The sequence below is a fragment of the Macrotis lagotis genome, chromosome 1 (assembly GCF_037893015.1).
Source record: "Macrotis lagotis isolate mMagLag1 chromosome 1, bilby.v1.9.chrom.fasta, whole genome shotgun sequence".
NCBI classification, from domain to species: domain Eukaryota; kingdom Metazoa; phylum Chordata; class Mammalia; order Peramelemorphia; family Peramelidae; genus Macrotis; species Macrotis lagotis.
The window spans coordinates 736,345,204-736,370,823 of NC_133658.1; the positions used below are offsets into that span (position 1 = coordinate 736,345,204).

The following is a 25,620-nucleotide window of genomic DNA, read 5'->3' on the forward strand; positions in this document are numbered from 1 at the left end:
CTAGCAGCTTTGCTTCCTTAGAAATTATTTACTACAAGGAAATGGAATTCTAATTATTAGTGTATGAAATGAGTTTCCCAATCAAGGTAGAACTTAGATCAAATGGAAGATGTTTGGATAACTGTAAGATCCAAATAGGTTGGACTGCTTCAAAAATTTGGTGATAGTTTTCAGTAAAGTATTTTTTGATATTATAATTCTTTTTTTTTTAGAGAACATTTTTTTTTATTCTTCACTGCTTTTTCAGACCCACAACGAGTTCTTGATGGTACACGCATCCAATGCTGTACTCTTCTCTTAGCTAAAGACAATGAAAACAAATGATAAAATACCCTCCTCTATTCTGTACTCTCAATAAAATGCATAGTACAGTCAACAGATATTTTGCGGCATCTTCTGCAGAAAACTTAAAACTGGGACATGAAGTGAAGACCTACACCATCTAGTGGTTGGGTTAAGATTTCACAGCCAGTGTCTGTGACCACCAAGGTGTACTCAAACTGAGCAGAGCACTTCCTGTCTCTAGTCACAGTTGTCCAGCCATCTGGCCAGGTTTCATCTTGCCATCCATCTTCACAGATCATAGGTTCAGTTGTAAATACATGACCAACCTTCGTGACTCCAACTGCTTTATTTTTGGCATAATGTGGGACATTGGGGGCTGTATGGAAAAGCTTATGGATTCCATGGCCGCAGTAGCTCCAAACAACTGAAAAACCATTTGCTTGAGCATGCTTCTGAATAATGTTCCCCAGCTCTCTATATCGAATTCCAGGTTTCACTGCATCAGTTGCTTGCATGAGACACTCATAAGTTGTCTGAACCAGCTTTCTTGCACTCTCATCCACTTCTCCAACAAAAAAATGTTTCATTCAAGTCCCCATGATAACCATTTCGATAGATAGTGATATCCACATTAACAATATCACCATCTTGCAAGGGTCTGCTGTCTGGAATTCCATGGCAAATCACTTCATTCATTGAAGTACAGCATGACTTAGGAAAATTATAATAATTCAATGGAGAAGGATAGCAATTTCTTGCAATGCAAGCTAAATGGACAGCATGATCTATTTCTTCAGTAGTTACACCTGGTTTAACTTGCAGCAACATCCAACACTTCCCTTGCAAGCCTACACACTAACTTCATGCCTTCTAAATCTTCAGAGGAAAGTATTTTTATTTGAGAAGTACCTTTGAGAGCCTGTTCAGATTCATACATTCCTAAAGGATGATCAGCATAATCAGGTCTCTGGATATAACTTGGCACTGGTCTTGTTGGCATCAGGGGATAATGTGGTCTAAGTTTACCAGTATATATATAACCTGCCCAAGGATCTGTGTTAATATCACCTTCCACAGTCCAAGAAGAAACTTCTTGTTTTGCTTTTTCATTCGCTTTCTTGTGAAGTGACTTGTTAGTGGCCCAGCTTCCCCTTAAAACACTCCTGAGAGCAGAAGTAGGAGCCCTGGATCCCCAGCTTGATGCAGGTGGGGCACTGCAGCTTGGCCTTGCTGCTGCAGCCCACCGTCTTGCACTTGCGGCTCTCCATGGCCACCATGCTGCTGCTGCCATGCTGCTGCTGCCAGGGCCACACAAGCTCTGCTGCCGCCGTGCCCAATATTATAATTCTTTTAAAATTTTGGGTACATGATAGAATGTGAGAGGTGGGCTTTTCCCCTCCTTACCAATGTTGAGTGCTCTTTTTTTTTAATGTTTTTTTGCAAGGCAAATGGGGTTAAGTGGCTTGCCCAAGACCACACAGCTAGGTAATTCTTAAGTGTTTGAGACCAGATTTGAACCCAGGTACTCCTGACTCCAGGGCCGGTGCTCTATCCACTGCGCCACCTAGCTGCCCCCATTGAGTGCTCTTTTATATAGTCTACACCTTGAAGTCTAATGCCAGTAAGAATCTTGGTCAGACCCTAAAGTATTCTTGGCCTTCTGGAATTTGGGGTGTGACCACAAAGTTGGTTTCTTGAATTATTCTTTAAAGGATGAGTGGAGTAAAATTAGAGAGAAAACTATAGTCTCATCTTTTGTGAAGCTTCCCTCCAGCCATCCCCCTATTTACCCTACCCCACTCACACCTCACATAACACTTTGTTTTTTTGAATCTCTCTAATGTACTTGTCCTGTACTTAAAGATTTATAAAGAGCTTACTTAGGACACTATCTGGCCCCTAATAGCTACTTAAAAATGCTCGATTTTCCCTATTTAGATATTACTGTGTATAGAAGTTATCTATGTGTGTTTCCTCCCCTACTCGAAGCCCCACGAGGGCAGGGAATGTTGTTTATATAAATTTTGCCTTTCCTGTCACATTTTTACAACATCCTAGCAAGAGATAATTATAGATCTATTGAATTGAATTATTGAATTACAACCTAAAAGAAAGAAGCTAATGATTCTGATACAACTGTTTTATGGCAGAATCAACTTATTAACTATATGTAGAAATGAAATATCATAAACTACAGATCCTAAATCTTGGCAAAATTAGTTGAAAAATCTACCAACTCTTTCTTCAGGTATATAGTAATATCAACAAAGTATAATGTATTATTATTAATAGAAGTAGAGTATCAAGTTTGAGCCCATGAGGATTCTTGCTAGAAATGGCAATCAAAAAATCAAAGTGAATACCAGCAATATAGGAAAAAGTAGTTTTTAGCCTTGCTTTGGTAAAAGTAGACAGTGGATAGAGTTCTGGGTTTGGAGTCTTTGAAGATCCAAGTTCAAATATGGCTTCAGTTACTCACTTGCTGTGTGACCCTAGGCAAGTCATTTCACCTCTGCTTCATTTTCTTCAAAATATAAAATGGCTATCATAACAGTACCTACCTCATAGTGTTGTGAGAATCAAATGAAACCATTGTTATAAGAAGTACTGAACATCAGCCCTGGAACAGAGAGGCACCATGATAATGCTTATTCATTTCCATTTCCCCTTCTCCTTTTAAAAGGTTGGACAAGCATGACATTTTATACAAATATATAAAAATATATATTATCTAGTTGACATTTTCCCTTTTCATTTTTTCAGGTATGCTTCAAAAGTATCCCTCCATTGAAGATTTTGTTGGTGCTCTTGTTTCAGACTTGGACATGGACTTTGAAACCTACTTCATGGACTCCTGAATGAGTAGAAATATCCCATTATTTTTCATACATAATCATGTGGTTTAATAACCACATTGGAAATGGCATACATATGAAAACTTGTTTCTTATTTTCAGTGTTCACTTACGTTGCATAACAACTTCTGTAAATCCTTGTTAGAACTTCGAATAAATAATTTGTCCTGTAATGAATAATGACTCTGACTTTCATCTTGATTGGCAAATTTCACAGACACACAGAAACCTTAGTCTCTTTGAAACCATTACTACATTATAAGAATAAATACAAACAATCTTTAGCCTGTTAAATTTAAGATGTGGGCATTTCCTTAGGCATATATCTTTAGTACAATAGTGCTTATTCCATTGATCTTTAATTGTTTAAATTGGAGAGCTTAATTAAGAATAAAACTTTTTAAATAGTGTCTTAGACACAATTTTAGTACTCTGTGGAAGGATTACTCATGCAGTTTTCTCAAAAGTTGGCTAATCCATTGCACCATACATCTAAAATGCACTCTTGAAAGTTCATTAACAAAGAAAATGGGTTGTGGTTTTCAAATCAAATGGAATGCTTTTTTTTTTTCAAGTTGGGTACATTAACTTAAGGTTTGTTTTTTCAGACATATCAAAGAATGAACTGAGTCAGAATGGTAACTTTAATACATAATATCCAATTGAGTTTATATTAATAATTATCTTTTAATTATTGGTCCTCTTGGCTTTGAGAAGGCTCTGAAAATGAGCAGATGTTTAAAGAACAGAGTGTAGAGTATGGTTTAAATTAATTCAAAATTATTACAAAATTAATACAAAATTAAATTTTAAATTATAATAAGAAATTCACAGAAATACTTAGAATTCAATAAAAGACTTAAGTTTAACAAATAATAATAATAATAAAAATAAATAGCATCTGTGTGATATTCTAAAATTTTCAAAAATGACATTTATCTCTTTAACTTCACAACAACCTTGGCAGAGAGTGTTAAAATCTCCATTTTATACAAGAGAAAACTGAAACAGAATTAGTGACTTGTCCTGAGTCACACAGCTTATAGGTGTCTGAGGCTGTATTTGAATACAGATCTTTTTGACTATAGGTCTTTTTGACTCCAGGTCAAATCTGCTATGCTACCTGGGTACCACTTGATAAGGTCACTAAAAGTATACAGAGTATAGATGTCCATATGTAAAGACACCATTACAAAGTATTAAGTCGATTAACAGGAAGTAAGACTGACAAGATAACTTCTTATATACTTTTACAAAATCAATCTAAAGAGTAAGCAAATACTTAAAGGTCATCTAGTTTAATTTATACATGATTAGGAAAATCTTCCATTTTATATCTACCAAAAGGTCCATACAGACTGTCCTCAAGATATCAAGTAAAATTAGAACCCTTGGTTCATCCAAAGACAACCCATTCCAAACTTGGACCATCTCTTTGGGGAACTTTTCCCTTATATTAAACCAAAATCTGCATTCCTGCAACTTCCATTCCTTGTTCCCCATTCTCCTTTTGGGACCAAACAGAATAAATATAATCCCTCTTACGTTTGTTAGGCCTTCACATACTTGGAACCATAGAATATTAAAGCTGTAAAAGGTCAAGAAAAACAAGTCTAATCTCTCTTCCAAAAAAAAAGTAATTCCTTCCTTTTTTTGAGGATAGAATCATATTCCACCTCTCTAGGCTAAATGTTATCAGTTCTTTTAATCAAGCCTTAGCTTGCATGGTCAACCAATCCTCTTACCTTTTATAGTCATCATTCTGGACATACTCCAGTTAATGTCTTTTCTGAATTCAGATACTTGTTCCTTGAAAATAGAGATTGTTTTATTTTTTTGTCTTTATATTCCTAGGGCCTAGCAAAAAGTATCCAGCTGATGGTGGACACTTAAATGATGTGGATTAATTAATTTGACCAGATCATATCCTTTGTTCTTACTTCTGGATATTATAACTTTCAGGTTCTTTCGATCCTCTTATCAGCTAATGTATTACCTGTTCAGCCCAGCAATATAATCTGCAGTTTTGCTACGCATGCCATTTATGTCTTAGTGCAAGTTATGAAAAAATATATTGAATAGTACAAAACCAAAAGTTCCATACCATTACCATTGTCCTTCATTTTCAAAGATGATCCATGACATCAGAGATGAATTGGATTTGAGCAACAGAAAGCTGTGCTACATCACCAGCCTCACTTTCTCCTCCAGAGCCATCTGGGTCCAGTGGTCAGATATGAATCAGGACAACTGGAAATGGCCCTGGATGTGAGGCAATCAGGATTAAGTGACTTGTCCAAGGTCACATAGCTAGTAGATGGACTGACTGAGGCAGGATTCGATCTCCTGTCCTCCTGAATCCAAGGCCAGTGTTCTATCCACTGCACTGAGATCATATCCCAAGTTGACATGAAGACGCTTTTGTTTGGTGATTCAGCTACTTTTTAATCTGTCTATGCCATGATCCAATTTGTATCACCATCTTGTTCACAAGAATAGCATAAGAGACTTTGTCAAGGGCTCTGCTGAAATTCAGGTATTTATTGCATTCTTTTGATCTCCCATTCTGTTATCCCTGTCAGAAAAGGAAATTAGGTTAATCAGACACAATTGGTAGTAGGTAGATAGGCACAGTGGATAGTCAATAGACATTGATTTATTAAATGCCTGCCATATGCCAGACTCAAGATTAACAACAACAACAACAAAAACCCAATCCTCTCCTCAAGGCATAATCTAATGAAGAACACAACAAATAAAAAGAAGCTGAAAAGTAATTGGAGAAGAAAGGGAGAGTAGCTTCCTAGGGAGGGACACAATTAAGTCCTGTAACTAGATGGGAAATGAAGAGGACTGCCTTGAGCCCTCTCCTTGGATAGGAAATCTGGGAAAAGCCTTCCAACATCCACCCTCAGCCTCTCAGATCAGAAGGAGAGAGAGGCCCAAAGAGCAAGGATGTGTGGGTTTCAGAGTTGATGTACTCTTTCAGGAAAATGAGGTTCTGGAGACAGTAACAAAGCCCACATGAGCAGTCAGGTGGATATGAATACAGCACTGGGTCTGGAAACAGGACAACCTGGATTCAAATCCAGCCTCACACATTTTACTTCCTACCTCTTTACTTCCCTCTTTCCTTCCTCCCTTCCTTTCTTCCATCCTTTCCCTCCTTCCCTCCCATTCCTCCCTCCCTTTCTCTCTCCCTCCTTCCCTTCCTTTCTTTCCTCCTTCCCTCCTTCCTTCCCTCCCTCCCTTCCTTTCTACTTCTTTCCCTCCTTCCCTCCCTCCCCCTTCCTTCATTCCTTCCTTCCCTCTTTTCTCCCTTCCCTCCCTCCCTCCTTCCTTCCCTTCCTCCCATCCTTTCCTTCCTTCTTCCTTCCCTCCCTCCTTCCATCCATCTTCTCTCCCTTCCTCCCTTCCCTCCCTCCCTCCTTCCTTCCTTCCTTCCTTCCTTCCCTCCTTTCTTCCTCCCTCCCTCCCTCTCTTCCTATTTCCCTCCCCCCCTTTCCTTCCTTCCTTTTCCTTTTGGAGGTTTTTTTGATAGGATGGGTTTGTGAAAAAAAAAAACACCCTACAGTTTTTCCAATTCAAACTGGTTTTTCCCTCCACTTGCTCTTGCTATTTTATGAGGCAATATTACTCATAATCTTCCACCATCATGCTCTGTAAGATTTTACAAACAAGTTTATAATCTAAATCAGTTTTACCCTCTGGCTACTCTCCTCTTGGCAAGTGGATCAAGTGTTTGCTAACTAAGGTTTTTAGGTTATTTTGGTCTCCCTTTATGGCAATTGATCTATATCAGTTCAGGCCTGAGTTGTTTTAATTAAAAGTCACATGTCCTCCACCCCCTTGTTTACTTCTGCTTACTACCTCTTCCTCCTCATCTTCCTTCTCCCCTTTCTAGCTATTTCATTTTGATCTTGATCTTCCGATGTCAGTGGTCTGTACACATACAACTATTTCAAGAATGAATACCATATCAGTGATGCAGCAGATGGATTTCCTGTCCATTAATCTATATCAATCTTTTGGTGATGTAAACCATTTAACATAGGGTATAGTACATAATAATTATTATTTTATATATTTATATAAATATTATATATTATATATTTATTATTATTATTATTTTATTTCCTTGGTTATACACCCAGTCAAAGAAAATTTAGTCAAGTGCTTTAGTCATTTTTTGTCATTTTTTTGCATAATTCCAAATATATATATGGCCCCCTTCACAGCTCCACTGACAGGCTATCAACGTCTGCCTCCCCACTTTTGTCATCTTTATCAGTATGCCTGGTATAAGGTGAAATCTCTGTGTTGTTCTAATTCTCATTTCTTATACTATTCATGATTTGGAACATTTTCACATAGTCATTTATGATTTTCAAATAATTTTATTCATATCCTTTGAGCTTTTATTTATTAGAGCATGACTGTTGACCAAAAGCAAGCTAATTTGTGTCAGTTCTCTCTCTCTCTCTCTCTCTCTCTCTCTCTCTCTCTCTCTCTATATATATATATATATATATATATATGTATGTATGTATATAATATATTTATATAATATATATCATATCTTATAGGGATTGTAGAGATTAGACTTTTTTGTGATATTTGATGCAAATCTTTATAATGTATCTTCTTATTCTACATTAATTTTATGTGAAGAATTTTTAAATTTTATGTAGTCAAAGCTATCTACTTTGCTTTTTGTGATTTTTCTATTCTTCCCCTTACCTTGTGAAAGCTACCTGATCTTATAATCTTTTTTCTTTTTATGATATGACCTTTTAAATTTTTTTTAAAAATTCAGGTGTCATATCCATTTGAGCTTATATTGTTTTAAAACAGAAATTGTTTACTTGAGCTTAATTTATGCTGTTGTTTTCCAGCTGTCCCACAAATTCTTATCCAAAAGGGAGTCTCCTCTCCAGTGATTTATATTCTTGTGTTTTTTAGATAGCAGGCTATAGTTCTATTTATTGTTCATCTGGTAACTTGTTTCTCTGATCCACTATTATCTAATACCAAATGGTTTTGGTGAGTACAGTTTTATATGAACTTATTTTTAAAACATAATAACTAGCAAATGTTTATGCATAACTTTTTTTTCATAATTGTTGGTAGAAAAAGCACAATGAAATGGGAAAACATGCTGATCTGTGTTCTTAACCATGCATGAAGGAAATTTGGATTATATAACCACCATATCCTGGGTGGCAGCTTATTTGATTTGCAGGCATAATATCAAAGAGAAATTAAAATAGCTTCTGGAAAGCAAAAGTTTCAGAGCCAAACCTCAAAAGTAAGGGAAAATACCAGAGCTTTATAACTCTGAAAACTTCAACTGAATGTCATTACCTAGGTAGAACACAATACCCTGAAAGACTCAAGTATAAAGGGGAAAGTGTAGCTTGGGTCCTTCCAGAGTTATGTGGCCCTCGAAAGAAATGGGGGAAGATATAACCAACAGGCACAAACCAAGTAACTTGTTTAGCAAAGGCCTGTGGGGGCTCAAAGGAGTTAGGACTTAAAGTTTTGAGGCCTTTTTGATAACATTTAGTATAACTGCCACATCCTAGGCATGAAGTTCTTGAAGGCTTGTTGTTCCAGTCATTTCAGTCATGCCTGACTCTTCATCACCCCATTAGGGGTTTTCTAGGCAGAGATACTGGAGTGCTTTGCCATTTCCTTCTCCAGCTCATTTCACAGATGAAGAAACTGAGGCAAATAGGGTTAAATTACTTGCTTAGGGTCACAGTTAGTTACTGATTGTGTCCGAGTTCAGATCTGAATTCAAGAATGCATCTTCCTGACTGCATGCTTGGCTCTATAGACCACTACCACTCTTCCTAGTTGGCCTTTTAGAGATTGAGGCTTGCCTAAGGTTACACAGATAAGTATCTAAAGAGATTGAGGCTTGCCTAAGGTTACACAGATAAGTATCTAAAGAGATTGAGGCTTGCCTAAGGTATCTTAAGGTATCTAAATCATAAGGTTCTCTTGAATCCAAGGCAAGTGCTTTTTCTCACTATGCTTCTTAAATCACAATGAGGAGGTGTATAAGCAGCTAATATGAACCCTGACTAGGAAGACTCAAGTTCAAATCTCACCTCATTTACTTATTTAGCTGAGTTGACCTTGGGCAAGTCAATTAACCTGCCTGCCTCAGTTTCCTCATCTGAAAAAATAATAATAATAGAACTTATTATGAGGATCAAGTGAGTCAACACATGTAAAGAATACTGCAGACTTTAAAGTATTATATAAATACTAGATATTTTCTATTTGTGAAAGAATTTTTTTAAAAACTTTATTTAAAAATTCTTTGTGCAACAGATGGGACTTCATTAGCAAGCACATAATCTTCTATGGATTCCAAATACACCTTTACAGCTTAGGTTTAAAAGAAAGAAAAATTATTGAACAAAATTTTAAAACACAATTGGCTGATGAGAAGTTGTAGGAACTTCCACTTGCCAAAATTTCAGGTGAATCCTAGGTGTATATTAAAGAAGTACAACAAGAAAGAGAAAAAATCCTTCCTAATTAATAAAAGTTAGGGAACAGAACTGGCTTCTTGGAAATTTTAGTATTATAGCTACATGTTTCATATACTGAGGAAAGACAAAACAAAGGCGGGAGTATCAGAGTGGGATGGTACTAATTAGGGAAGACTTATTGGAGAAAATCTTTTTTTTTAACCACCCCCTTACAGTAGAACCAATGGAATGGAGTTTGCTCCCGTGCTTTTCAGCATGATGTTTTTTTGCAATGTTATCAGACACCTTCAACAAGGACAAAAACAGTCTCAAGATCCACTTCCACACTGTTGGTGAATTATTAAAAGGCTAAAAGCCAAGTCCATAGTGGAGGGGAAATTGATTGACTTTTTGTTCATAGATGATTTGGCACTCAATGCAGTTTTTGAGGTCAAGTTACAAAAAGAATATGTCACTTCTCTACTGTCCTATTCTTGGCCTGACAACGCCAAGAAAACAGAAGTACTATACCACCAGTCAGTACTACACTATCCATACATGGAAATATTGGTCACAATAAAAGGAGAAATTTTGCAGTTCACTTTCCTTGCTACAGATTTTGCATAACTGATGAGGTTAATGCTTATATTGCCAGAGCTAGCTCAGCACTTGGGAAGTTCTAAAAGACAATGTGGGAGAGAAGAGGTATTGGGCTGCATAGCAAACTGAAGAGCTACAGAGCCAACTTGCTGACTACATTGTTGCATTCCTTTGAAACTGGGATAGTCTATCATCACTGCCAGAAAACTGAACTGCTTCCATTTTGAATCATCTCAGAAATATTCTGAAGTTTACCTGGCAAGATAAGATATTAGACACTTGAGGTCCTCTCTCAAGCCAAATTGCCAAGCATTCAAATGGTTAAATTTTTGAACACTAAGGTCCTCTCTCAAGTTGAACTGCCAAGCATTCGAACTGTACTGCAGAGTGTAATAATTCTGATGAGTTGGTTACATGGCCAAAATTCTTACTCAAAAGCCTATTTTATGGTTAACTCACACAAGGTAAATGCTCACATGGTGGTCAGAAGAAATAGTAAAAGGACACTCTCATGTCCTTATATCTGAAGAACTTTAATCTTGATTATAAGATATTGGAAAAACTGGTACAGAATAGTAAAAGCCCAAAGGAAGCATGAACTGTTGCTCTTCCACTCTAAATGTTCTAATGAACCACTTGTGTCCAATCTGTGGTAGATCCTTCCAAACTCATATTGGACTAATCAACCGCAGCTGAACACTGCATCCTGACTCTAATGTTGTGATGTCATTGATCTTTTTTGAAAACAAAGGCTGAACAGCAGCAACAACTCTCCTTATGGCTGCTGAGATCATTTTGGCTTTTGGATTACCAAATCATACCAATGCCTCTTTTTGATCCTGCAACCTCTAAAAACCTCTTTTTTTGTATATCTTTTTCCCTATTCCTTGTTTATTATAATACAATAATGTTCAATTGTATTCACATTCCATATTTTGTTCAGTCATTTCTTAATGAGTTTCTTTCCTAGCTTTTTAAATGATTGCTTCTGTAAAAAAGCTTCCTGAGTTTTTTGGTGTTATGGGGATCTTTCATTTTATCTCCCTTTTTTTGTACCCAGTGCCTAGCCTCCATGCTTATCAATCAAATGGTTGTTGATTTGAATTCAATTGAATTAGGATATTTGATTAAAAGTTGAATTCAACAGAAGTTGAATTTTGACCAAGGTCCTGAATATCTGGATAATTTATAAACTGCTCACAAATTAGATGAAATGCCTTTATATTGAAAATCAGTGGGAAAAAAAAAATCAAGTGAGCATTTAATCTACCTATATATGATTATTCAGTAATATTTTGATTTTTTCTTTTATTTCTCCTTTCAGTTTCAGATTGCTTATGTTGTATTTGTTGGGGATTATTAAGTTATTAATACAGTTTTTTTAATTTCATGCTCAAATAGTACTCTAATTTCCAGAGATATAAATGTTTCTCTAAGAACTCCTTTGGCAGATTTCAGAAATTTTATTGCCTCACTGTTATTTTTTCTCTTTAACAAAAAAGAATTTATTTTTCTATAATTAATTCTTTGATAGTGTTATATATCCACTTAGTCATATCTTTTATTAATTATTGTTTTATTATAATATGATTCAAATAATTTATAATGTTTTACCTTTCTTTGTTTTTTATACCTAATACATAATCAAGTTTTGTGAAGATATCATGTGATGCTGAAAAATCAGCATACTCTTTCATATTCCCATTCAAAATTCCTCATGATGTATCAAATCTAGTTTTTCTTATATTCTATGTAAATTATAATTTCTTTTTTATCTTAGATTTTGAAGTTCTGAAGAACCACATTTAAATTATCTACAGTTATAAAAGTCTTTTGAGATTTTGATTGACTTTTCGACATAAACAATATGCCCATAAGCATATTTATATTTAATGCTTATATTTTTCCATCATAAGTATTGCCTTTCAGTATAATTTTGGGGGTTTTTTGGTTTCTCTCTATTGTTGCTTTATCTGAAATCATGATTATAATTCCAGTTTTTCTGGATTCACTCAGAGTATAGAAAATTCAAGTCCATAATTTTTAATTTTTTTTTAATGTTTTAAGTGTGTTTCTTGCCTACAGCAAATGGTTGAGTTCTGTTTTCTCATCTATTCTGACATTGTGATTTATGGTCAAGTAAATTTATTAACATTTAAGGTTGTAATTAACATGTGCTCTCCCATCAAATTATGTTCTATTAATAATTTTTTAAAAAGGCAATGCTAAGTTTCTTAGCTGCATTCCAGGAAATGATAATTCAATTTGTTTCACTTTCCCATTCCTCCCCTCCTATAGAGATCTCCCTTCAGGGGTTTTGCCCATAAATTTTCCTTCTTTATTCTCATTAACTTATACAAATTGAGGTTTCTAAAACACAATAGCTCTGTTTCTTCCTTTATCCAGTTCAGAAATTAGTGTGATCTTACATCCCTCTTTGTTTTCCACTCTCTACACTCATTGATCACATTAGTTATAATGAAAATTACTTGAAATACTTCTTGCTCCTTATTGTCACTTCAGATTCTCCCTCTTCCACCATCATTCAGTAACCTCTCTTTCAATTTTATATTATTCAAATTTGTTACCAATCCAGATACTGGTGGCTATTATTTATTGAACTCTCCTCTTCTCCCAACTAGTTCATTGTCCTTTTTCCTCAGTGAATTCAATACCTAATTCACAATCTTTTTTTCCCTCTTCCTCAACTTATACCTTAATATTAGGAAACTTCAACACAAACATAGATAGATAGATGGATGGATGGATGGATAGATGATAGATAGATAGATAGATAGATAGACAGATAGATAGATAGATAGATAGAAAGATAGATGAGGAGATAGATAGGTAGGTAGATAGATGGGTAAGTAGATAGGTAGGTGGGTAGATGACCCCTTAAATGACCCCCTAAATTCTTAGATCCTTAATCTACTCAATTCGACAACCTATTCTACTTCAACTACTCACAGCAACATGTTATACTCATGATATTATATCCCACAAGTGTTCCACTTCCAAGATCATGAATTATAAAAATCTTTTGTTAGCTCATTTGTAATCTTTTCATAAGCCTTGCAATCCCAAAGCTTGTTTTTTTTGTCCACTTCATTACTCCTCCATTCTCTTTTCCCCTTTGTTCTTTCTCAGGCCATGATCATTACACTGATTATACTCTTCTCTTCTCCTTATCTGATCTTCCTTGACCTTTATTCAGTCATTGACACTCACAATATTTTCTCCTTTCTAGTTTTCATGGTGCTGCTCCTCCTAGTATTTCAATTGTCTAAACACTCTTAATTTATGGTTCTTCATCCAGATCATACCCATGATAAGGATAGCCCCATGATTGTTTTGATACAACTGATTTCCATATCTATAGATCCAGCCCAAATTTCTCTTCTGAGCTCCAGTCTAGAATCACCAACTGCCTTTTGGACATCTTGTACTACATATCCCATAGACATCTCAAACTCAACATTTCCAAAATGAGCTCATTATCTATCCCCACAAACCATCTCCTATCCCTAACTTATTAATAAATGTTGACTTTTGAAAAGACTAGGGGCATTAGCAGAAAATCATTATAGTAATCTGCTGTTTGATAAACCCAAAGAGTCCCATCTATTGGGATAAAAACTCTCTCTTTAATAAAAACTGCTGGGAAAATTGGAAGTTAGTATGGAAGAAATTTAGATGAGACCAACACCTCACACCCTTTACCAAGATAAGATCCAAATGGTTACAGGATTTAGACATTAAAAACAATACTATAAGCAAATTGGAAGATCAAGGACTAGTTTACCTATCAGATCTATGGAAAGGGGAGCAGTTTATGACTAAGGAAGACATGGAGAACATCACCAAAAGCCAACTAGATGATTTTGATTACATTAAATTAAAAAGCTTTTTGCATAGATAAAACCACTGTAACCAAGATCAAAAGAAATGTAGTAAATTGGGAAACAATCTTTACAACTAATGATTCTGACAAAGGACTCATTTCTAAAATATACAGAGAACTGAGTCATATTTTTAAAACAAAAAGCCATTCCCCAATTGACAAATGGTCAAAGGATATGCAAAGGCAATTTACAGATGAGGAGATCAAAGCAATCCATAGCCATATGAAAAAATGCTCTAAATCATTAATTATTAGAGAAATGCAAATTAAAGCTTCTCTGAGGTACCACCTCACACCTCTCCGATTGGCCAGTATGACCAGGAAGGATAACTGATCATTGTTGGAAGGGATGTGGGAAATCTGGGATACTATTACACTGTTGGTGGAGCTGTGAACTCATCCAACCCTTCTGGAGAGCTATTTGGAACTATGCCCAAAGGGTAACAAAAATGTGCATACCCTTTGACCCAGTAATACCACTACTGGGTCTATACCCTGAAAAGATGAGGAAAAAGGGTAAAAACATTACTTGTACAAAAATATTTATAGCAGCCCTGTTTGTGGTGGCAAAGAATTGGAAATCAAGTAAATGTCCTTCAATTGGGGAATGGCTTAGCAAACTGTGTTATATGTATGTCATGGAGCACTACTGTTCTATTAGAAACCAGGAGGGACGGGAATTCAGGGAAACCTGGAGGAATTTGCATGAACTTATGCTGAGTGAGATGAGCAGAACCAGAAAAACACTGTACACCCTAACAGCAACATGGGGGTGATGTTCAACCTTGAAGGACTCGCTTATTCCATCAGTGCAACAATTGGGAACAATTTTGGACTGTCTGCAATGGAGAGTGCCATCTGTATCCACATAAAGAGCCATGGAGTCTGAACAAAGTTCAAGGACTATTCCCTTTAATTTAGGGGGAAAAAAAACCCAGACATCTTATTGTCTGATCTTATCTCTTAGACTTTTTGTCTCTTCCTTAAGATGTGATTTCTCTTTCATCACACTCAATTTGGATCAATGTACAACATGGAACCAAGTAAAGACTGACAGATTGCTTTCCGGGGTGGGGTGGGGGAGTAAGATTGGGAAAAAATTGTAAAACTCAAATAATATCTTTAATAAATTAAAAAAAATGTTGACTTTTCATCCTCTTGGAGACCCAGGCATGTAAACTGAGAATTTTCCTCAGCTCCTCACTTTCATTTATCCCAATTTCCAATTTATTGCCAAATCTTATTGCTTTTCTCCTATATGTCTTCTTCTCTTTATTCACATATTTCCACCCAAGTTCAGGTTCTCATCACTTCCCTTCTGCACTATTGAATCAGCCTTTTAATTACTACAGATTTCATACTTCTCTGGAGGAGTGTCAATGAGTCAACATTTATTAAACATTACTATATATCAAACACTATAAGAAACTTTACAAGCATGAAAAAGGCACAAACATGGTCCTTGCCTTCAAGAAGCTTATGTTCTAATAAGGGAGAGTTCCTGAGTTCAAAATCTGGCCTCAGACACTGCCTCAGTTTCCTCATCTGTAAAATGTGCTGGAAAAGAAAATGGCAAACCATTTCAGTATCTTTGCTGAGAAAATGCCAAATGGGGTTACAAAAGAGCCAGACACAGCTAAAACATACAAAAAACCAGCAAAACTTTTGTAGCTTAAGTAATTACTGAACCTAAAGTTAGGATGACCTGAATTCACTGAATAGCCTTTCAATTTAGTCTCTCAAAAAAAGTTATTAAATATAGTTTAAAACTGCACTAAGCTTTGGCAGGGCTTCCCTATAAAATGCAAATATGATGCATTATGCATAATAATTTTATATATACATATATATTTTATATATATTATATATATATATATATATATATATATATATATATATATATATGAAGGCAGTAGCAGTGGGTGGATGGGAATTGGGAAGAAACAAGAACTTATTAAGTTGGACCCTATGCTAAGCACTTTACGGATAATATCTTCTTTGATTGCCACCACAGCCCTCCTAGGCAAATACTATTGGGGTTCTATTATGCAGTTGAGGAGCCTGAGGCAGACAGAAGTGATTTGCCCAGAATTACACAGCTATTACTTTCTGGGTTGGTTTGATTTCAGGTGTTCCCAATTCCAGATCCAAAAATCTATCCACTAGTCCACCTACCTGACTAAGCTAAGAGGAAAAAGCCCTCCAGCCGAGTGTGAGATTTGAGTTGTGTCTTAAAGGAAGCCGAAGAACCAGTCAATAGACATGGAGTAAGGGAATGGTCTGTTTTGTATGAGGAACATCAAGGAGGCCAGTGTCACTAGAAAGCACTTTAACAGCCAAACACTTTTCATATGTATCTTGAAGTATTGGGGAACCATTGGACTTTATTGAGTAGGAGAGTGAAGTGGTCACACTTATTCTAGAAAGGTCACTTTGGCAGCTGAATGGGGTCTGGACTGGAGTGGAGAGAGATTTGAGGCAGGGAAAACAACCAAAAAGGCTGTTGCAATAGAGGGGATAAGGGTGGCTCTTAGTCGAAAGGGATGTTGTGAAATTTAGAAATAACAAGAATGAAGAACAAACAGATTTGATGAGCACAAAGGAGTAACTGGTGATGACTCTGAGATAGGAAGTCTGGGCAACAGGGAAAAGTTGAAAATAAGGGAGAATTTGGAGAAAAAATAACTTTGAAATGTCTACCAGACATTCCAGCTTCCCATAAGCTAATGTGATTTTCCTAAAGAGCAAGTCTGAAAATGCTCTCTCTCCCTTTCTCCCCCATACACTCAGTAATTGATTTCAATGAGTCTCTATTACTTTTTCAGTGACTCCCTATTCCCTCTAGCATTATCTGTTCGGCATTTAAAAACTTTACGACTTGGCCCCTTCCTACCTTTCTAATTTCCTTACACTTTAGATCTCCTTTTTCTCTTCAGTAAAGAGAAGGGAATTAAGCCAGACAATTTATCCCTTCCAACTTTAAAAGGCCAAGATTCTTCGTGGATGGACTGTGGAATCTGCTGGGTGTGAAGTGATTAGAAAAGTAGGAATGAAAAATGATCCATCAAATAACTTTACAATGAGATCCAAAGAAACCAATTCCAGGAGATCTGCAAAACCCACTATGAAGCACAGGTTTCAGTTAAAAAATCAACAAAAACTATTATCATGTGTCAATCTCACCTTCTATAGGACATGATGTTCTCACTGGGTATCTTCTTTGCAATGTGATTTGGGAAATGGAAGCATCTACCCAATGGAAAAAGCTAATGGATAGAACACTTGACCAGGAGTTCGAAGGTCTGAATTCAAATCCCACCTCAACATTTACTAAGCTGTGTGACCCTGGGCAAGTCACTTCAGCTACATTTGTCTCAGTTTCCTCATCTGTAACATAAGGAAGCTAATAAGAGTACCTGCCTCCCAGGTATTTTTGAAAATCAAATAGAATGTTTCCTAAACCTTAAAGCTCTATGTAAATTCTAGCTATTATTAGGGTAGTTTTTAAGATCAAATAGAATGTTTCATAAACCTTAAAGCTCTATGTAAATCCTAGCTTTTATTATGTGGGAGGTGAGTGAAAGAAATTGGGAAGAACCATAAGGTAGAGGATTGTGAAAACCTGTGTCCATTTACTCTCCTGCTTTCCTTGCCTGACAGAGACCTTTCCTTTAGGACAGAACCGTTACCATGGACCTGGGTTGCAAGACTATTGGGGGGACCAAAAAAACCCAAAACAACCAAATACCTTTAAAGGTCCTGGAACCTAGAAAGAAGGATCAATCAACAGAGTGACAGAGAAAGGTGATGATGATGTAAAGACTGAGAAGTGGGGGTGGGGAGGAGGGGCAGCAGATATTTTTGAAGAAAGAATGTGCGTTGGAGGGAAACCAGAAGTGGCCACAGTGCCTAAAAATGCACCAGCTGTCCTGGCTTTTCTATCTAATTGAGACAAAGAATGTCCAGTCCCAAACCAGAATTGGGTCAAAGCAAGCACAAAGCTACCTGATTCCCACAGATGGATTTGTCAAACCACCCTGAGAGCTCTAACTGTATTTCCTGAGGTAACCCTTCATGGCAGGGTAAACATTGATGGTGCATGTTCCAGGCAAATTTGTTTAATCTTTTTTATTTTTTTGGAGGTGGAGATGAGCGAGGGAGGAAGGGTAGATCCTCCATTTTGTGTAAGGAAGCATAAAACGGAGCTTGTGTAATCACAGAATGATAGGCTTGGAAGGGACTTTCAGAGTTCATCCAGTCTCTCCCCTGCCTGGAGGCAGGGACACACCCAAAACACCCAGACAGATGAGCATCTCTTCTATTTTTAAAGACCTAAGGAGAAGGAGGTAATTTGACCTTTTTTCTTCTTTAGTATTTAACACCCCTCTCTAATGGTAAATGCCTAAATTCTCCCCTTACTAATTTTTTCATTTGCCCCTCACTTATGGAAATGCTCTGGTGTGCCTAAAATTAATCCCCCAATGTACTTCCTTCCATCCTTTTAGAAAATAGAACTCTTGTTTGTTCTTTTCTACAGATTGAATGATTCTTTCTTCTTACTTGTCCTTCTAGTCCAGAATCTTCTCTTTCATTGTGGAGCATGATAATGGAATTCCTTTTTCCTACATTCTTTTCAGTCATTTTCAAATATTTTGATTTCTTAGAAATCTTAGACCTCTCTGAACTTGGGGTTTCTCATCTATATATTGAAGTTAATGATATATGCACTATTTACTTGGCAGGATTGGTGGAGCAAGGTAAAGACTTTGTAAACCAGCCAACATTATATCACTGGGAGTTGCTATATTCATTTTCCAAGTTCATCCCTACTCAATTCTTTCATAGATAGCAATGGCCCAACATAGGGAAAGAGAAGTAGCCAAACTTTTTTCTCTCAGATTAACACTGGATCCCCACCACAGTTCTCCTTTATCTCTAGCTGCTAAAGACAAACAAGAAAGAAAGAAAAAGAAAGGAAGGAAGATGGAAGGAAGGAAGCAAAGAAGCAAAGAGGCAAGGTAAGAGGAAGTAGGAAGGAAGGAAAAAGTTTTAAGATCATTTAAAATTTCATGTCTGGTAACCTTATTTATATAAGGGGCAGCTAGATAGTACAGTGTATAGAGAACCGGGCCTGAAATCCAAAAGACTTGAGTTCAAATTTGGCTTTAGACACTTACTGGCATACCCTTGGCAAATCACTTAATCCTGTTTGTCATACTTCCCTCATCTGTAAAATGGAAAAGAAAATGGTAAATCACTCCAGTATCTCTACCAAAAAGCCCACTGAAAGGAATCTTGAACAGTGGGACACTACTGAAATGATTAAACAACAACAAATTTTATGTGAAAATCCTAAAGGTAATATCCCCAAGAGATCTGGTCTTAAGACATCTTTATCCTTAGTTTAGAGCATGTTCTTCTTTATTGGTGCTGATTCATTCCAGTTTTTCATTCATTTAGAAAAAAAAGCTGGTGCAGCTAGGTGGCGCAGTGAATAGAGCACCAGCCCTGGAGTCAGGAGTACCTGAGTTCAAATGTGGTCTCAGACACTTAATAATTACCTAGCTGTGAGACCTTAGGCAAGTCACTTAACCCCATTACCTTGCAAGTGCCCCCCCCCAAAGCTACTAATTTTGTAAGTACTTTAGGCTGGATAATTCTCTAACATCTTCCATTAAATAATTTTACCTACTCACATTCCTCTCTCTTGTAGCTATCATGTCTCTTAGGTTTCTGCTTAACCTATTACTTCCTTGATTCCTGTCATCCAGAACTACAGTCCCAGATGTACATCACTTCTTTCTATTCTCATATCCATATTTAGCATAGTCCTCAACTGCCTCAATACTAGGTCCTTCTTCTACCAGACCCCTTTGGAACCTCTTTCCTATATCTTTTTCTCAATATAACTTCTCTTTCCTCATAGTATCTCAAGCCTCACTAATAAAAGTCTCGGACTTGCCCCTGATAACACTGTACCTCTCACAACTACCATTCCCCTTCCTCCCTATTTATAGGGTCAAAAGGATCCCATATACTCTTTGATCTGGTGGCTACTTCCAAGTCTATGCTACCAATAAGAAATTAGCAACTCTCCTCTTTAGAAGTTCATGCTATCTATTTATATGATCTACTCCATCCTTGCCTCTAACCTCCAGAGGACTTTCCCCCTTACCCCTGACACCTGCTTCATAGTCTTCCTCTTCACTTCCATAATCCCTGATCTCAGTTAGAGATCATTTCTCCCTTCTCAGTTCTTTCATGACTCTGAAAGTCTTTGGATGTCAGTCAGAAAGCATTTCTTAAGCTCTAATGATGTGTCAAAGAAAGTAGGAGTATTCAAGGTAGACCAGTACCTCTGGTGGAGGACTGCTTCTCATTTTTGGTACCCACCAACCAAGAAAAGTGTCTACTCCAACAATGGAAAGACTACCATTTGTGGAATGTTCAGATGAAGACAATTTGTTCTAACAGCCATTAAGATGGCTGAAAGGGCTCTGTGCAGCACTTGGAGCTTAGTGGAAGGTTGAAGATTCAATCACTGCATCCTGAACCATTACCAGCTGTTTTAACTTTGTCTTGTCACTGGTCAATGTTGACCCTGAAACAGCAAGGCCAACAACTTCATACAACATTGTCTCATTTAAATCCAATTTATTGGCAAGTCAAAAGATATCCCTCATACAATTTTACCATTTTTACCTACCTCAAAGTACTATGGTGACAGCCAAGTGACAAAGCAGCCAGTGTGGATACCCTGGGAGCTGAAGTCACAACTCTGCACAGACCCAGGTCATTGGGTCATCCTCTCACTGGACTGAAGCAGCACTGGGATTCAGCAGCCCAGGGTTTCTGAGCAGTCTTTTTGAAGTATTGTACTGCTCACCTCCTGGTGTGAAGAAAGGGCTAGAAAAGGTGCCCAAAAACCTAACTGCTTCACCCAACCCAGCCTTGATTACTATGGCAGGCAGGAATCCAACCCTGTGGTCAAAACACACACACACACACACACACACACACACACACATACACACACACACACACACACACACACACACACACAAATGTATAAAGCTTTTAAGAAGATGATTCTACTCTTCATTGATACATGGAATGCGTGCATGCTTATGGACAACATAAAAATCCTTTGGACTTGAAAAATCAGCAGATCTTGTGAGAAAACTCAGCAGTTCTTGCATCCAAAAAAGCATCCCTGAGTGAAACAAGACTGGCATCTGGAGGCCAACTTATCAGTTATAGCTGGATACACATTTTTGTTTTTTTTTATTTTGTTTTACTTTTTGGTTTTTGTGTGACAGTGTTGGTTAAGTGACTTGTCCAAGGTCACACAGCTATTATCTAGTGCCTGATTTGAACTCAGGTTCTCCTGACTCCAGGGCCATGCTCTATCCATCTAACTGTCCCTGGATACACCTTTTTCTGAAGTGGTCACAGTGATGAGTGCATCATAAAGCAATCTAAACTGATCTGATCAACAAACTTATATCCCTCCTAAAAGGAGTGACTGAGAAGCTCATGACAATGTGATTGCAGGAAAGCACCACGTCACCAACATCGAATCCCAATGGTGTGAAAGAAAAATGTTATGAAAACCTACAGATTTTCATCTTCAAAGTGCCAAAAGGACAAGTTTATAATTCTGGGTGACTTTAATGCCAGAGTAGACACAGACTGATGGCCATGGCAAGAAGTACCTGGGAGAAATGGAATCAGAAACCAACAGTCACTTAAAGCTGAAGACTTGTGCATCTCATGACCTTCTCATTACCACACTGTCTTCTGTTTACCTAAATCCAATAAAACTTTATGGATGCCCCCTCACAGAACACATTGCCATTTAATAGATTTTGTTATTAAGGAGAAGAGACAGACAGGATGTGAGAGCTATAAAGGCAATATGTCAGTAGAGTGCTGGACTGATCACAGACTTATCCTCTTCAAGCTAAATATTCACATTCAACAAAAGGGGTAGACCAGTGGGCAAGATGACTATCAGAAGACTTAATGTCAACAGATTAGAGTCCATCCCTGAGTGGGAACAGTTCATTGCTAATTTAGAGGGAAAATATCTGGTACTGATTCTTTTCCAACTGAGATTCACAAGACACTAACTGAGATTTTCTCATACAAAAACTGACTGAAATTTTCTAGATATATATATAACAGAGGTTTTGTTTGTGTGTGTGTGTGTGTGTGTGTGTGTGTGTGTGTGTGTGTGTGTATAGATAGATGGATAGATATCCCAGAGATTATTCCTCTGGGAATTTAAAGATGCCTCCATTGTCAATCTCTGTAAAAGAAAAGGAATAAGGTATTCTGTGACAATCACGGGGATGGGCTCTCTCTTTCCCTTATTAGGCTGATCCTTCACTTTTAAGAAGATAAGAGCCAAAGAATAGTCTATATGGTATTAACTGCCCAACAACTCCAGAAGAAAAAAAACATTTTTACACAGCAATCGTTGATCTTATCAGTCATGAAATCTTATGGAAAATCATGGCAAAATTTGGTTACCTAGAGAAGTTCATCAATATTATACATCTATTTCATGATGATTCTGGATAATAGATGGTGCTTGCAAACTTTCCTATTCTCCAGTGAAGTGAAACAGGGTTGTATGCTTGCTCCCATGTTTTTTAACTTGGTATTTTCAGTCATGTAGCAAAATAGCATCAAGGTCAGCTACTGCACTGATGATAAATTATTTAACTTGAAAAAGCTGTAAGACTAAACTGGTTGGAGAGTTGATATGTGACCTTTTTTTGAAGATGATTGTGTACTCAATGCAGCCTTTTAGGTGAAAATGCAGAAAAGTATGGATTAATTCTTTGCTGTTTCTGTTAACTTTGACCTAACAATGAACTCTATGAAAACAAAGGTTCTCCATCAGTGGCATCACACCATCTCAGCAAATGGAAAGACTGGATCTTTGGATAAGTTCACTTACCTTAGCAGTAGACTTTACAGGGATGTACACAGAGATGATGAGGTTGATCATGCATTGCCAGAGCTCTCTTACTGTTTGGGAAACTCCTAGGGAAAGTGTTGAAGAGAAGAGGCATTACACTGCCTATCAAATTGAAGGTCTACAAAGCCATTGTGCTGACCTCATTATTGTAAGTCTGTGAAACCTGGAGAGTATACTTGCATCATGCCAGGAAACTGAATTGCTTCCATTTGAATTATCTTAGGGAGATTCTGAAGATCACCTGGCAAGATAAGGTACTGGACACTGAGGTACTTTCTTGACTTGAACTGCCAAGTATTAAAACTCGACTATAAAGAATGAATCTCTGATGTTTTGGCTATGCTGTTTGAATGCCAAATAAAAGACTATTTTATAGAGAAATCACACAAGACAAGTGCTCTCGTGAATGTGAGAAGTGATACAAGTGCACTCTCAAGGTCTCTCTGAAGAAATTTGTAAATCAATTGTGAGACATGAGAGGCCACCCAGCATGTCTTGACTGCTTCAAAGAAGGTGCCATGTTCTATGAGTGAAGCACTTGAGGGACAATTTGCAGATGCACAAATTTAGACATCTCCATTCCAAATGTTGATTTGGACCAGTTGTGTTTAACTTGTGGTAGAGCCTTCCATGCTTGAATTGGTCTGAGTAGATATAGTCAGACATTATACCTTGACTCCAAGATGGTGGTGCCATTTTGGTCCTTGTTGAGATCAAAGGACAATGCTCAATGAACCATGTGCCAAGTACTATGTTAAAGAGATACAAAGAAAGATTAAAAACCATGGTCTAGTCCCTCCCCTCTAATGGGGGAGACAAAATGGGGAAAAACTGTAAATATAAGGTATAAGATACAAACAAGTAAATGGGAGGTGGTTTCATCAAGAAAGCACTTATATGTTGGGAGAAAGGAGTTGATTTCTTTTTTTTTAATTTTATTTATTTAAGGCAATGGGGTTAAGTGAGGGAGTTGATTTCTTGTATTCAGTTTGTATTGTAATTATTTATATACCTGTCCTAAGTACCTGTGAGGCATCTGTCATATAATGACTGGAGAAAATAGACTGTAAACCAGGACTGTTTGACCCTGAGTAGATTACTTAATTTCTTACTGCTCTCATTGGTCTTTGTCCCTCTCCAGGCTCACTTCACCCTTGACTTTCTGGACTTTACTACATTTTAGATAATTATAGCTGCAAATAGATCAAGTCTGAATGTATTTGGCCACTTTACAATGAGACCGGGTTCTAGATGAATACTTTCTCTCATATTTGTCACATGGAAAGGGTGAATAGAGGTATTGCCTGTAGGAAAAGCCTTTTTAAATTTACAGGACTAGATTTTCATTACATCTCTAGGAAAATTCCCTACTTGCATTATCAGTATTGATTTAAATATTTAACAAAGTTTTTTAAAGACTTATCAGTTGACATATGTCTGTGTGTACTAAAATTAAAACAGGCAACCATTAGTCAAATTAATTAAAATGAAACATTAGATATATGTCTTTTGGTCTAATCTCTGAGATTGCCTTTTTGTAATGATTATCAAGAACCAGGCCTACCATATGTAGATACATGCCCCATGTAGATAATAGAATAGCAGAACAGGGTAAGTTTCATTCATTCAGTTGTTCATTTATTTATAGGTCTTTTTTAAATTGGAATGGACATCAGCAGTCTTTTAGTCCAGAGACTAAATACAAATGATCCTTGTCTGCTTCACCATGCCCAGTGTTGGGGAAGTCACTACTTTTGGGCATAGATCCTTCCACTTTTGGACATCATTAAATAAGAAATTGACTTTATAATTTTCATCTATTATTCCTTATTCAGTAAGGAGAAATAAAATCTGATCCCTCTTGCTAATTATCAGGATCTCCCTATATCATGTTTTCTCCAGGCTTACCATCCCCAGTTATTTCAAATGATCATCTCCTAACCTTCCTCCTTTTTAGTCATCTGCTACATTCAGCTTTTTAATACTAGTAAGAACCAAGTGTTTCAAATGACACAAATATCTGCTTTAAATTCTGGTCCTTTCTAAAGTATTGTGCCCAGAATTGATGACAATATTTCATATGTGTTCAGACAACAGAATATTATAACAGGATTATCACTTTCTTCTCTTTGGGTTTTTATTCATTTCCTTTTGTATGTGTATATATATGAAATAATATAGATAACAAAACTAGCCCTGAGACAGGATAGTGCAGTGAAGAGGGTCAACACTTACCTAAATATGTTCTGGAGATAACTTTCTGCTAAAATATGAGTATCAGATAAATTTTTAATTTTACTTTCTATTTACTATCTCAGAAGGTAGAAGAAAGAGGAGAGGAATGACTGCTCAACATTTAATTTTAATCAGTGAGGAAGAACTGATTTTTGTGTTTGAGAATAATCTAGTAAAATAGCAAGATAGAACAGTAGATAAAAGTTCTGGGCCCGGAGTCAAAAAAGACTTAAGTTTATATCCAGAAACATAATAGTTGTGTAATTCT

At 36.8% G+C, this 25,620-nt stretch overlaps 1 protein-coding gene and 1 pseudogene across 2 annotated transcripts in view; one reads left to right on the forward strand and one right to left on the reverse strand.

The window, feature by feature from the left end:
* The window catches only part of MIPEP (mitochondrial intermediate peptidase), a 196,654-nt gene extending 193,323 nt beyond the window's left edge, over positions 1 to 3,331 (forward strand). For both annotated transcript variants that reach the window (XM_074216207.1, XM_074216206.1), the window contains exon 19: positions 3,049 to 3,331. In XM_074216207.1, coding sequence (XP_074072308.1) covers positions 3,049 to 3,143 — 95 coding nt within the window. In that variant the 3' untranslated portion in view covers positions 3,144 to 3,331. The remainder of the gene's footprint in view (positions 1 to 3,048) is intronic.
* Positions 347 to 1,562, reverse strand: LOC141507981 (methionine aminopeptidase 1 pseudogene; annotated as a pseudogene).
* Positions 3,332 to 25,620: the final 22,289 nt, after the last annotated feature.